This window comes from Mesoplodon mirus (genome assembly GCF_964341445.2).
Source record: "Mesoplodon mirus genome assembly, chromosome: 11".
Taxonomy (NCBI): Eukaryota; Metazoa; Chordata; class Mammalia; order Artiodactyla; family Ziphiidae; genus Mesoplodon; species Mesoplodon mirus.
The window spans coordinates 86,303,049-86,317,123 of NC_138987.1; the positions used below are offsets into that span (position 1 = coordinate 86,303,049).

Here is a 14,075-nt window from a genome sequence, read left to right on the forward strand (position 1 = left end):
TGGTAATTTGCCTATCTGATAAGTAAGAATCAGTATCAGTGTAGTTTTAATTTGTACTCTTCTTATTATGAGGGGCCTTGACCATCTTTTTTATATTGAGGTATTTACATTTATTTTTCCATGAAATGGTTGTTTATATCTTTTACCCCATTTTCTCTTAGGGTGTTGATCTTTTTATTCTCAGTACTTAAGCGTTCTCCTTACAATAGGGATATTAGTCACCTGTCTGTTATATAAATTGAAAAAAATTGTATGTAGCTTGTCGTTTGCTTTATGATATTTTTGTCATTTTCAAGTATATATATATATATTTATTTTTATACAGTTTTGAAGGTTACTTTCCATTTATAAAATATTGGCTATATTCCCCATGTTGTATAATATATCCTTGAGCCTATCTTATACCCAGTAGTTTGTATCTACCATTCCCTCACCCCTATATTGCCCCACCACCAGTGGTAACCACTAGTTTGTTCTCTATATCTGTGAGTCTACTTTTTTGGGGTTATATTCACTAGTTTGCTGTATTTTTTAGATTCCACATATAAATGGTATCATACAGTATTAAGTATATTATTTTCATTTTTATGGAATCAACTTTATGAATTATTTCTTTTACTTGAGATCTTTTTCACACTGTAGGTTATATCTGTGTTCTCAAAGGGAGGTAGATAGACTAATTACAGCCAGGGATGTACTTCAGGCTCAATAGCCTTTTTTCTAGATAATCTCTGTTTTTATATTGTAGAATTAGAGCCAGCCATGATGGCATAAACCTCCATTTTTGTTGTTTTCCCAATTTTATCAGGATTATATTCTATCTTCACATATATCCATTTTTATATCAAGATTTATTTAAACCACATTAATTTAAAGCTCTGAATTTGTTTTTCTTCCAGGTAGTTCCTCTCTGTCAAGTTACAGAGGAACATTTACAATGTTTTTTACTATCTTCTTTAGAATCTAAACTCTTTAAGGACAAAAACCTCATCTAACTTAATCACTCTGTTTTTTATGGGTTTTAACTAATGAATATCGAAAAATCTGGTAGTCAGAAGAAACCATTCCTATTACATTTAACAAATTGTGAATTCAAATCCACACTGCTTTTATTGTTTGAATGATCTTACCTTTCTACCAATGATATATCCTAGTATTGAGAGTAGCTCAAAAGAATTCCTTCCATCTAATAACTTAAAAAATTATATTTAGAGTTCAGCTTTTCTTACTGATTCAATTTTTGCTTTCCTCTCAGAGGGCTCTTTTATAACAGCAATGGATTTTTTGACACTAGACCCATGCTAGAAGAGACAAGATTGTTAAAAAATGTCAATACTCTTATAAGATCACTTTATCATGGGTACAGCATTTGTTCTCAATATTTCTGAAAAAAAGGAAGAGAGTAGTCAAGGAAAAGAGGGAGGGAAGAAAGATATGAAGGAGGGAAGAAGATTAAAAGAAGAGGGATCTACTACTGACATCATTTAGTATGTGTCATAATTCTGTAAAAATATTTAGAAAATTATTCAAAATACACTTGTAATGGCTACCATAATTAAAGCATAGATTATACTTACCAAGAACTCTTACTGCTAAGGTGTAGATACCCAGGGCAAAAGACTTAAGTTGTGGCTTAATGCACCTAAAATCAACAAAAGCATTATGACAAAAAATATAATAGTACATTAAAACAAATAGTAATGTCAGTGATAATCTACTGAACATAATCTACTGAACACATTTCATCAACATGAAATGATGTTAGAATTCAAGTAGCATTTATGGAGAACCCACTAATATTCTAACATAGGGAAAGCAAATTATGTAAAAGCCTTGTTCCATTATATGCAGTGTATCGAAGAATTTATAGTTAATATTTCTAAAAGGTAAATCACTCTTACATGACATATTCAAATGGTGTTAGGTAAAGTAAAATCAAATTTAATCAGTAAAATAACAAGGACTCACAGGGGAAAAAATTCTAAGAAATTATAAGAATTTGAGGCACAGTAAAGGATTAATAACCTATAACTAGTTTTTGTGGGTTTTGGTCTAAAAGCACAGGACCCTATTGACTCAAGTTGAATCAGAATCATTGTGACATGCTAAGTGTTTTTGCTAAATAGTGGGGACCTGAATTTACCAGTCAAGTACAAAAGTACCTGAAATAACAAGACCATCCTTAATATGACTGTATAACTTTAACTGATGGATTGGCCTATAGATTTTAAATGTAATAATCATGAGGATATATAATAACTACTGAGTGTTAACCATGGTAGTAAGTTCTTCATATGTATAATATTTAGTCTCTGCTTTAAAAGAGTCAAAAATTACAACTCTTCTCCTTGAAGCAAATGACATTTCCTTCTGACATCAAAATAAAGTGTGGTTTATTTGAGGGACTGGTGGAGAGGAAAATTCTTCCTCTATTGGCCTGATTATTCACTTGGCCCAGGTGACTACTTGGCACAAGGTAAGCAAATGTTGGAGAAATAGGTACCCATGAAGAACGATCCTGGTCTGAGAATTCTGGGGCAGTGCTTTCCCATCAAACCCATGTTTCCTTTTGAAAGCATCAATATCTCATGTTCTCCTTAAACCCTTTTACAAAAACAGATTTGTGGATGTTAGATCCTATCTTCTGTAGATCTTTCCTAATCAATTTCTATAATATGTTGTGGGAAATTAAAGCTATATACAATATTTTGATTAGTTTCATTTTAGAAAAACTTAATATCCATCTTTTGATATATGAATTAATTTCAAAATCACCTAATCCATCTCATAAAAGATTGATTTACAATAAAATTTGACTTTTCATGTTTAATAATTTTATCGAAATTTGTAATATCTTTAGGTGATTTCAGTCAGTTGTTTAACAGTAATACTTGCAACACTAATTCAATGAGGAGGAAAATTTTATCACTGAAAATACTTGTTACAAAACTAATATTTTAAAATTTGAATTTACTTATATATTTTATAAAGATCTAGGATAGGAGAGCCAATAAAAAATGTTCAAGCATAAATTATGGTAGAAAAACTTCTATTCAACCACATTATCTATATAAAAACCTAACGTGGGAAAAGCATACAAGTAGAATAAGTTTCCTAAGAGAGCTGTAAGGAATCATAATGATTCCACAAAGCAGAGTTTGAAATCACTGCTGTAGATGATCACAGTATGTCATATTAAAATTGGGGCAGGGAGAATCAGTGTTCACCTCAGAAGCAATATGTATCCAGGTATCCCACCTAGAGACAAAGTATAGGATGTGATGACTGAAATTACAAGGAAATACAGAAACATTTTGGGACATCCATTATCTTTTTGACAGCTGCCCACCATGCCTGAGGAATTTCCTGATTTTGAGGCGGCAATTCCCACACAGGTGCAGTTATCAAATATCTGTAATACAATAGGGAAAAATCAAATTATTGAGGTAACTTGTATATAAAATTAAAGACAAGTATTTATTTTAAAAGAATTTATAGTATACATTTATTACATAAACAATGGGGAAATTTTTATATTTCTGTGTTAGAATATATCAAGCAAAGCAAAATCTAGAGAGACAACATTTCATTATCCAAAGAGCAGTGATCTACAAACTATTGAACCTATAGAACCATCTCCAAGCAAATCCCACCAAATCCAACAGTACCTTATGTTCTTCTCTACCACTTCTAAGTCTAAGCCACCATTTTTGCTTGCTTTGATTATCACAATGGTCTCTTCATGCTCAACATGTTTCTACTCTCTTTTCCACAATAACCCAAATGAGCCTTTAAAAATAGCAGTCAGATTGCATCACCATTCTCAACCTTCCAATGACTTCTCATTGTACTTGGATAAAATCCCAAATCCTTATAGTGGCTTCCACACTATCCATGATGCATCTCCTGAATCCCACTCTGATCTCATCGCCCAATGATCTTCCTCCTCTCCCTCTACTTCAGCCACACACATGGGTGCCTATGGGGCCTTGGCCAACCCTCAAATATGGTGAGTCTACCCAGGGCTCATGGCCTTCCTATTTTCTCTGCTGAGCAATTCTTCTAGGGAGTTACATGTCCAGCACAAACACTTCAGGTCTCTGGCATGCAGTGTTTTCAATAAATGGAAACTCTGGTTAAGAAAAATCTTCCAGTGCAACTAGAGATTATCATATTAAGTGAAGTAAGTCAGAAAGAGAAAGAGAAATGCCATATGATATCACTTATATGTGGAACCAAAATATGACACAAATGAAATATGAAACAGAAACAGAATCACAGACATAGAGAACAGGCTGGTGGGTGCCAAGGGGGAAGGGTTTAGGGGAGGGATGGAGTGAGAGGTTGGGGTTAGCATATATAAGCTATTATAATATAGAATGAATAAACAACAAGGTCCTACTGTATAGCACTGGGAGCTATATTCAATATCCTATGATAATAAAGGAAAAGAATATTTTTTAAAAAAAGAATGTATATATACGTATAACTGAACCACCTTGCTATACAACAGTAATGAACATAACATTGTAAATAACTGTACTTCAATTTTAAAAAAAAGTAAATCCAAAGTAAAAGAGAAAAAGGAAAGAAAAACCTTCAAGCAGTTTGGGCCAAAGAGTAGTGGCCAAAGATCGGGTTTAAGGGGAGGAAAGGAAAGAAGGAAGAAAAGGAAGGGAAGGTGAAAACTCAGATTTCAGATGGGTGGGTGATCTTATATCACTGTTGATAGAGACCAATCCTTTCTGCTCCGAATAACATGTCAAAAACAACAATAAACAGAAAATCAACAAGGATGAATTTGTCTACAGAAGTGTTTGCCTAAGCATTCTTATCTAGTTGATAAAAATACATAAATATATGTGTGGTTTAATTTTCAGCCCTCTAGGGCTGTCAAATACAGGCAGGTTTCATCAGCCACAAGTATAAAGCCATCCAACCACTGTGCCATATACACAACGAGAGTAAGGAAGAGTCTCCGTTTGGGACAGGGATGTAAAGGTGTGATTAGAGGGATGAATTTATTAATGATTGAAGTACATAATACTATTCACAGCTGGTTTCCTACCTATAGTTCCAACCTCATCTTCCTCTTACACCCTACAGGAACCCTTCATTCCAGCCACCTACTCTTTTAATCATTACGCACATTGGCTTGATATCTCGGGCAGAGCTGTCCCAGAACCATCAACCTCCTCACAATTGGGTCCCTGACCCCTGGGTCTAGACCTTTTGGGCTAGACTTCCTAATACTGGCCTCTATTTGCCCTGTCCTCTAAAACCTGCAAAGACCAGGGGTCAGGAGAGATGGATCCCAATGCAGACGTTATTATATGATCTTGTGACTGAGACTTTCTCATTTGAAGCTAGTCTTCCTTATAAACAAAACGAGAGAACTAGATTATATAATTACAAAGTTCCTCCAGCCTATTTCTTTATTCTAATTCTGACGCTAATTCTTCCAACAACTCTAGTTCTACTAGCGATGCTTATATTTCCTGTCTCCACACAAAAGAACAAGGGCAGAGTCAAAGCCAGGGATTTGACTGGTGTGGTCTGCTCCTAGGTTGGTCCCTGAGCCCCCATAGGATTGTATAGTTAAGCATTGTCGCAGGCCTGTGGTCACACACTTTAGAGAAGATGTCTTACAGTAGTCTTTCCACTCCCGGTGGAGGTTTGACAACCAGCAAGACAAGCCGATGCATATGTAATTCCATTTGCACCACACATGGGTTCCCATTTTGTCTCTGAACATTTGCATCTTGAGTTGCAATCTGAAAAGAGAGCTCGTTCATGATAAGAGACAGGTTTGGTTCTGAAAAGAAATGTAATGGTATAAAATATTACCTCTTAGTAGGCAGCACCCTAATACTTTCAAAAATCAATGTTCTTGGGTGATATAAATGTCACTGCCAACAACGTTTGCTTTGGGGGAACACAACTGTCATCAGAAATGCCAGCTTCTGATCATTAAATGTGAATCCACTATTAAATAGCTTTCTCTTGAAAGTTATCTTTCTAGGTTTACAACTTCACATGATATCCAGTTCTTGGCTGATGGCTTTTACTAACATCTACTGACTCTAGAATCTTCTAATATTTTTCTATGCAGTGATGTATGAAAACAACTAACGATAGAAAAGTAAAGTAAACCTTAAGAGCAATTTATGACATTACTCTTATTATATATTAATATAATAACAAACTTATATAATATTCCATCTCATAGAACTACTATGGATTTTGTCACCTCAAATGTAAAAGCAAAAGACCTTTGAGATGTCTTCTAGCAGAATGAAAGGGTATTTAACTAGGCCTCCTAAGAAGTCATCCAGGAATATGTCATCTTATTCTCTTCTCTAAGGCATTAAGTTTTAACAGAGACTGTGTTGTAGTATCTGAAAGTATAAATGTGTCTTTGAAAGCCTAGAATCAGGCCACTATGGACACTGTAGGGCTGAGATTTTAGAAGGTTAGAGCTAAAAGAACTGTGGGTGTGATCTAGGCCAACTTCTTATTGGGCAAATCAGGAAAGTCAGGTCCAAAGTAGGCAGATAATTTGCTCAAATTCACATTTGTTAGTGACAAACCCAGAATTAGAACACTTCCAGGCCTCTGGATTCTACATTTTTGTCTTGCATCAGACTTATTCTCATCATTGCAGAAGAAAAATTTCTTCCACTATCATATCTAAAGCTTATCTATAGTGTTCCTGTTTAATGTCCAGAATCAAAACAGCCTTGTGGAACAAAGAAACTCTGGATAACCCCTGAAGAGCATGTTTATTTTATAAAGCCAATTCTTTTATATTACTGAAGGTGCATTAAATTTATCACTTAGGGCAATCTTGAAGCAGAAATTAATTGCATATATGTTTTATGTAGGATGTGTTGACAGTAGAGTTGTTATTTAAATTTTTAATTATGAGTTTTATCAAATATGCCAGAATGTTTATCCTCAAATGAGATTTTTCTTTCAAAATAGCCATGTTGGGAGGGGAGAGATTTCCCCAGTGATGTTGCCTTTTCTTTGCCTCCTTCCAATAACAAAGCTGCTCTTAAAGGTTAAATCTTTGCCACTGTTGAGAATATTCTAAAAAAGACATGGAAAGCAATTTCAAAGAGGAGTTTTAAACAATGATAGCATTATTGCAATATAGTTATAGTCTTTTAAGATGAACTGCTTTCAGGGGCTAGTACTCAATGAATAATTATTTTGTTTTGTTTAAAAATATTCTTTTATTATCATCTGAGTATACTTTTAATGTAAATCTCAAAATTTTTCTGTTGTTGTCTACTTACATATTTTCTTTGGCTTAAAGATAGCATAATGTCATAGAAAGAACATTATACTTTGAGGAAGTTACTTGACCTTTCTAATCTCAGTTCCCTTTAAACGTGGGTAAAAAAACTTACTTCATAAAGGCATCTGAAGGTAGAAGTGAGATAATAAAACTAAGGTGTTTTCTAAATTGCAAAATATAAAGTACTTTACCACTGTCCATCCACCATGAGGATCTTAGGGATAGTAAAAGATGGCACAGGGCTTCTACTCACTCCAGAATCTTCTTGCAGCTACAACTAACATTCTTAATCTACATTGCTCACTGTTACCAAGGCAACACTACACGCCATTAAGTCTAACTGTTGCTGTGATAACTCTTAGAAGCAACGATATATGAACTTTCATTCATTAATTTTCCTGAACATTTTAGATGGCAAAAGTGTAATTGATGTTCACTTAACAACAGGGGAAACCAGGATAAGGAAGATGATGGAACATGAACACAAGACAGATAGATAAATGTGGAAGGAAGCTGGAGAGCAAGCAGTGAGCAAGAAGCAACTGAACCATCAGGAAACAGAACATAATGTCAGGAGTGTTGGCCTTTGAACCACAGGTGGAATTTTAGGCAGTCAGGCAGATACAGTCAGGGAGGCTGGCCTGGCAACTAGTAGCAGCTCAATAATTTTTTTTAAAACAAATAATGTATAGATAGGTGGAAGGAGGAAGAGAACTGCCTCTTGTAATTCAGGTTCAGGGTAGAGTGATAGCAAGGGCTCTTGAAGGGGAAGGGTGAAGTAGTTTTAAGACCCAGCCTTTAGACTCTGGAAACTAATCACCCACCCCAGGCAGGATGGCATAAGTCTGAAAGCATCAATAAATATTCTTATGATCAGCTGCAGAGAGCTAAAGAGAGCTGGAATGTGGGTCACTGGGTTGAGGGATAGCCATTTTCTCCTGAAATTTCCCTTGATTTGAGTAACAGAGACTATAAAGCATGGCACAGAGACCATTCCAGTTATCTAGGTGTTCAAAGAAAAAATATACAATTGTTTCCATGAGTGGCACATCTATTTTGTGCCCGGTAAGCACTAATCACTTTCATGTATATCATCTCGCCTTACAAAACCTTAAAAGGCTGTTATTATTTCTATTTTTAAAATGCAAAAATTGAGGCTACATTAAATAACTCATACAATGTCACTTCACTAAGAACGGGCAGAGGCAAAATTCAAGGTCTGTATTTTCCACTATCAGGTTGCTGCCCTAAAGTAAGATGTGGATTTAGCATTCTTTATATTTCTCTAACACATTCAAATTCAAAGGAAATGACAGATTTTGGTGCCAATAACAGATTACATGTCATAAACATTGTCCACTATTCCATAATATCCACTATCCCATAATAAAACATCAACTTCTTTTTCTTAGTTACAATGCTTAAAAATTAAATTATCTTATTTTGAAACTCTATCAATAATTTGATTAAACAAGGCAATCTCCTCAGATTACTTAATGAGTGAACATACCCTTGGTAGGAGACTGTTAGTCCTGCTACATCAGAATTTTCACAGCCCAATGCAAAAAGAGAAAGGAATAGGAGGTACCCAAGGACAGATGATCCCAAGTAGAGCTTTGCGGCTCCACACACACTGATTCTGAATTTTTTCATGACTATCCCCCCAGAGAATATTCCAAAGGCCACTGCAGGTATATTGATGAGCCCTGAGGAAAAAGAAAATTTTGTGAATCTCTAAAAGAAATATGAGTACACTCACACAAACTTTCTAAGGGATTATAAAAAATTATACAATAGTTTCTGACTGATTATTAACTACTTGGTTAATTTAAGTTATAGAAATATAGAAATATTTCATAATTAGTTAATAGTTACTCTCCTGTGTCAAGATGACTAAATTATAACATGATTTCAAAAAAGATTAGTAGCACATTTCAAATATACTGTCAACGTGATTCTCCCTTTCAAGTTCCTTAAGATCTATAAGCTGTCCATGAAGGGCCAGTGTGATGGTAAAGTTACTGAACTGCATATGAGATGTGCTTATTGCCCCCCAAAGCTTCTTTTCTTTCATCTTAGGTATTTTTGAGTCATTTAATGAAGTAGAAATTTCACATTGATTTCTTCATTGCACAGTTTTTCCACTCACACCATAAAATGTGTTGCTTTTACTGTGTTCGTCAAAAAGTTCATTTGGTTTAAAGTAAAAATAAGACATTCTTCATTTTCACCAAGAACTTTATTGAACAACGTATTCAGTAACCAAACAAACTTTTTGGCCAACCCAATAAAATGTTTACCATCTAAATATTCCAACTGGAAACGTTAGTTGTAATTTACCCTAGCACCTACAGTTTGTTTCAGTTTATTTTATATGATTTCTCTTGAATTTAACATTTATGTTTATCCATATATCAGGAAAGCTACAAGATAGTTTATTATATATTTTAGTATTATTAATTACTATTACTATTATTATTATTATTTCAGCACACTTGTTCAAGTTAAAGACCCTATTCTTTGTTACTATCCCAAACAAGAGTTATGAGGAATGTGTAAACTGTTTGGAGATGCTCAGCAGAATTACGATATAAACTGGAAACTTTGATTCCCATACAGGTGCATGAAAGCCTTAGCCATTAGGATGAAACAGTAATGAGTTATAGTAATAATAGTACTTTAGGATGTTTTTAAAGCTTTTTTCCCAGAGAAGTAAAAGTCCTGGTTATATCATGGACCCTGACAATATTACTCTAATGTTAGAAGAAATAAATATTAAGATTTTTATTTTACAAAGAGAAAAAAATGCAAGAAAAATTTACATATTCATATAACCAGTTGGGTGCAGACAAAGAAGTAAAATTAACCATCCTTCTTGGGCATAATAAGAGGTTTTGTTTCCCCTCACAAATTAAGATAGTTTTCCATCACCTCACAGATTTTTAATGTAACTTTACTTAATTCTAGAACACATCATAATACAATTCTAAATTTACTATGCTAGCTTAGCCACAAAAATAATAATGCTTTCTCTTATGATCATCTTTTCTCAAACAATTCTCTTAATTTTTCCTTATTTGTCTGTGTAACATCTCCAGAAATTGAGAATGATAATCATTGTCAATGATAGTCAGTGTTGCTGTATCTTGTCTACTACTTACTATCTTATTTAATCAAAAAATTTCAAGAAATTAAGCAAAAATAAATAATTGCAATCTGTGTATTAAGAAGGAAAAGGAAAGATCATGTCCATGTAACTTCATAGTGATAGGAAAAGTCTAAATGAAAGAGTCAGCTGTCTAATCAAATTTCTTTCAGTAGAAATTGGAATGGAAATTTTTTTAAAGCCCATACCCTTTAAAAAAAAAAACATTTTATCACATACTTTCTAGTCCCTGACTGAAAATTTTTTGTTGTTTATTTTTCTTTCTTTTTATTTGCAAAATTAACACAAGCAAATGCTATTTCTAAACTTTAGAAAGAATGTGACCAACATATAAAAACATGTACAGTAAAATAAATTTTCATTGGATCAGTCGGCCCTTGAACACTTTAGGGAAATTTCTATTTATTCTTTCCTCCATGTCATATCAAATGCTTTCTCTGAGAGTAGAAGGGAAATGTGTCTTTTTTGTGCCTTTCCCATATTTTATTACAGAAAGGGTCATTCTCCCATAATCCAAAGAAAAAAGCTGAAGGAGAAAAGAGAGAGGGGTAGGAAAGAAAAAGCGAAGAAAGGGAGAAAATATATTTGTTGAATGAGAGCTATGTGCATTTACAATCCATTTTATATGTCTTTTTTCATCTTTATTTTAACCCAGTGATGCATTTCTTTTCACCATTCTATGGAAAATCAAAACAAGTGTTAGGGATGTTGAATAATTTACCCACTTCCCTTACTCTGCCGTATCCCATACTTAATAATGTAAAATTATAATGCACCCAGGAAAGTATCCTAGTTATAATGACATGGAATTACTAAACATTTTTTACTTAGCTCTCACAAAAGTACTTGAATTATCTATAGATATGCCAGAAACTATGAGGAATTAGAGTTCCAGGCAACCTTTGCTAGATGGCTCAAAAAATTCTAATGATGAGTTTGTTTGGATCTCAGAGTCCATTTCAGTATACAGAGTAGGCTCATGGATTAAAAGAAATCAATCAGCCACAATTCAAAAGATAATTATCAATCAGATTCTTCCTGACAGTTTTTCAAAAATAATTATGCCCAGTGAGGAAATACAACTCAGAAACTCAGGGGAAATAATTTTATTCCTGGCTACATCATGTATGTATGTATGTATGATACATATGCATGATATTGGGCAGGCCATTGAATCTCTCAGAATCTCACATTCTTTCATCTGTGCTAATTACTCTTAAAGATAATTTTACAGGCAAAACATATTTCATTTATTATCTACTTAATAAAGGAATGAGATTACATGTAATTGCATTTCTTTTCTAAGTAACTTCCCCCCCAAAGGGCACTTAATTCTCCTTTATGAAATGAACTTTTCAACTGGAAAATTTTAAAGAACTTATCATTCTAGTGGGAGCAAAATCAAAGGCCCCCAAATCTCTAAGTGTTATGCACATGTTGAATAATGAGAAATAAACATATACTTAAAGGTATGTTCTTCACTACAATTCATGGGGAGAAGACGGTCTCTTCATTTTTGGTAAATGAATCTTGACCTCCCTCACATAACACAAAAATACTTTGTATTATGTGAAAATACTTTGAAAAAACTACTTTGAAATGGATTATAACCTAAATGTGAAAGTTAAAACAATCTACTAGGAACAATATTAAGAAAACATTTTCATAACCTTGGGATTTGACAAAGATTTCTTAAAACAGGCTCAAAATAGCACTAATGAAAGAGGAAAAGATTAAAATTGGGCTTGATTACAATTAAGAAGAGTGAAAAGGCAAATTGAAGTCTGTGAGAAAATATTTGCAAAACATATATTCAATAAAGAACTTGTATCAAGAAAAAATACAGTACGCCTACAAACCAATAAGAAAAAGATTGACAATCCAATTAAAATGGGCAAACGACTCAAATAGAATTAACAAAAGGTAATGAAATGACCAAGAAGCCTGAGAAGAAATGCTCAACACAGTTAGTCAGCAGATAAATGCAAATTAAGCCACAGTAAGATACCATCACACCCCATAAGGATGGTTACAGTGAAGAAGACTAACAATACCAAACATTAGAAGGATATGGAGCAACTGGAGCATTCTTACACTTCTAATGGGAGTAAACATTTGCACAACTGTTTGATGAAATGTTTTGGCAATATCTGCCAGATCGAAACATATTCCCTATGATCCAGCAATTCTACTCCGGGATATAGCCAAAACAAATGAGTGAATCTGCCTACCAAAATATGTGTGGAATGTTCACGCAGTGTTACTTATGATAGCCCAAAGCAGTAAACAACCCAAATGTCCATCAACAAGAAAACAAATAAACTGTGGTATATTTATGTAATGGGATATTACACAGCAATGAGAAGAACAAACCACCACTACACGCAATAACATGAATGAATCTTGTAGATTTCACTTTCATTGAAAAAAGTTACAAAAGATTACATAACTTATTCCATTTATATAAAGTTCAAAAACAGGCAAGACTGATCGATAATGGTGGAGTTCAGAATAGTTATTAACTTGGAGAAGAACATTGGATAGAAGAAGTTTTGAGGGAGCCTTCTGGGGAACTGAATTGTGCTACGTGTTCTGGATAATGATCACCACACAGATATACACATGTAAACATTTATCCAGCTGAGCTATACATTTAAGGTCTGTAGACCTAACTGTTGCTTATAAGTTATGTCTCTAAACACAAAAGAAATGTTAAAATAAAAAGAATGTCAAAATTTCATTCCTCTTCTAGTCTTCTTAAAGTCAGTATAAAGCTTTGATTGGCGTGGATGAGGTGTGGGGTTAAAAAAAAACCCTAAAATATCAATATTTCTTCAGGTCAACCATTAAATAATAAAATTAAATTAATTTGAACCAATTAATGTTGAAAGTAAAATTCAACAGTGATTATAGCCTTCACATTTAGAATTTAGGGGAAGGACAGCAGTTCAAAGAGTCAATTAGAATTACATCTGCTAAGTGCCCATTATCCAGGATTAGTATAAGAAATTTATACATCCCAAAATATGCTCAGCTGTTTCCTCACACACACACGCACCCTGGTCTCTTTCAGAGATAGATGAATAGAGCAATTTTTAAAATATTTTATGAAGAAGAAATTATTTTAAGCCATTGGAGTCTCCTATCATAAAGGAACATGTCCAAAGGAATAGAATATGTTTTATACTTTGAAAGAGTAGCATTAAATAACACCTTTGTGGACTAAAGGAGCTAATCCAGGTTTTAAAGTATCCAATTGCTTATAGGATGGTGGTTATATATTTGGAGATTCTGGTTCTTCTTCATTCATCTTCTTTTTTTTTTTTTTTGCCCTTGAATATGTCTCTTATTGGCTGTCCTGCTGGGCTAGAAACACAGTCCTTTTAAATAACCCAAATGCCAGGAATCAGAGAAGTATTTCAACTCTGAGCAAACACAAACTTTGTTTTGCAATGCACACCTTTTAACCTGTCTGAATACTTACCTTTTGTAATCCTAGAAACTGTTCAGGTAAAATGGCCACTGTTATGAGGTTTCAGCTACACTTGAAAGACAAATATCCAGTACTAACAATCTCCTAATAAAATGCATATTTGGTCTATGTGG

The 14,075-nt window shown here is 33.8% G+C and overlaps 1 protein-coding gene across 2 annotated transcripts in view; it reads right to left on the reverse strand.

The window, feature by feature from the left end:
• SLCO1C1 (solute carrier organic anion transporter family member 1C1) overlaps nucleotides 1-14,075 on the reverse strand; it is a gene marked incomplete at its 5' end in the record, with an annotated part of 44,682 nt that overhangs the window by 4,687 nt on the left and 25,920 nt on the right. For both annotated transcript variants that reach the window (XM_082635865.1, XM_082635864.1), the window contains 4 exons: nucleotides 1,578-1,642; nucleotides 3,228-3,412; nucleotides 5,650-5,815; nucleotides 8,814-9,009. In XM_082635865.1, coding sequence (XP_082491991.1) covers nucleotides 1,578-1,642; nucleotides 3,228-3,412; nucleotides 5,650-5,815; nucleotides 8,814-9,009 — 612 coding nt within the window. The remainder of the gene's footprint in view (nucleotides 1-1,577; nucleotides 1,643-3,227; nucleotides 3,413-5,649; nucleotides 5,816-8,813; nucleotides 9,010-14,075) is intronic.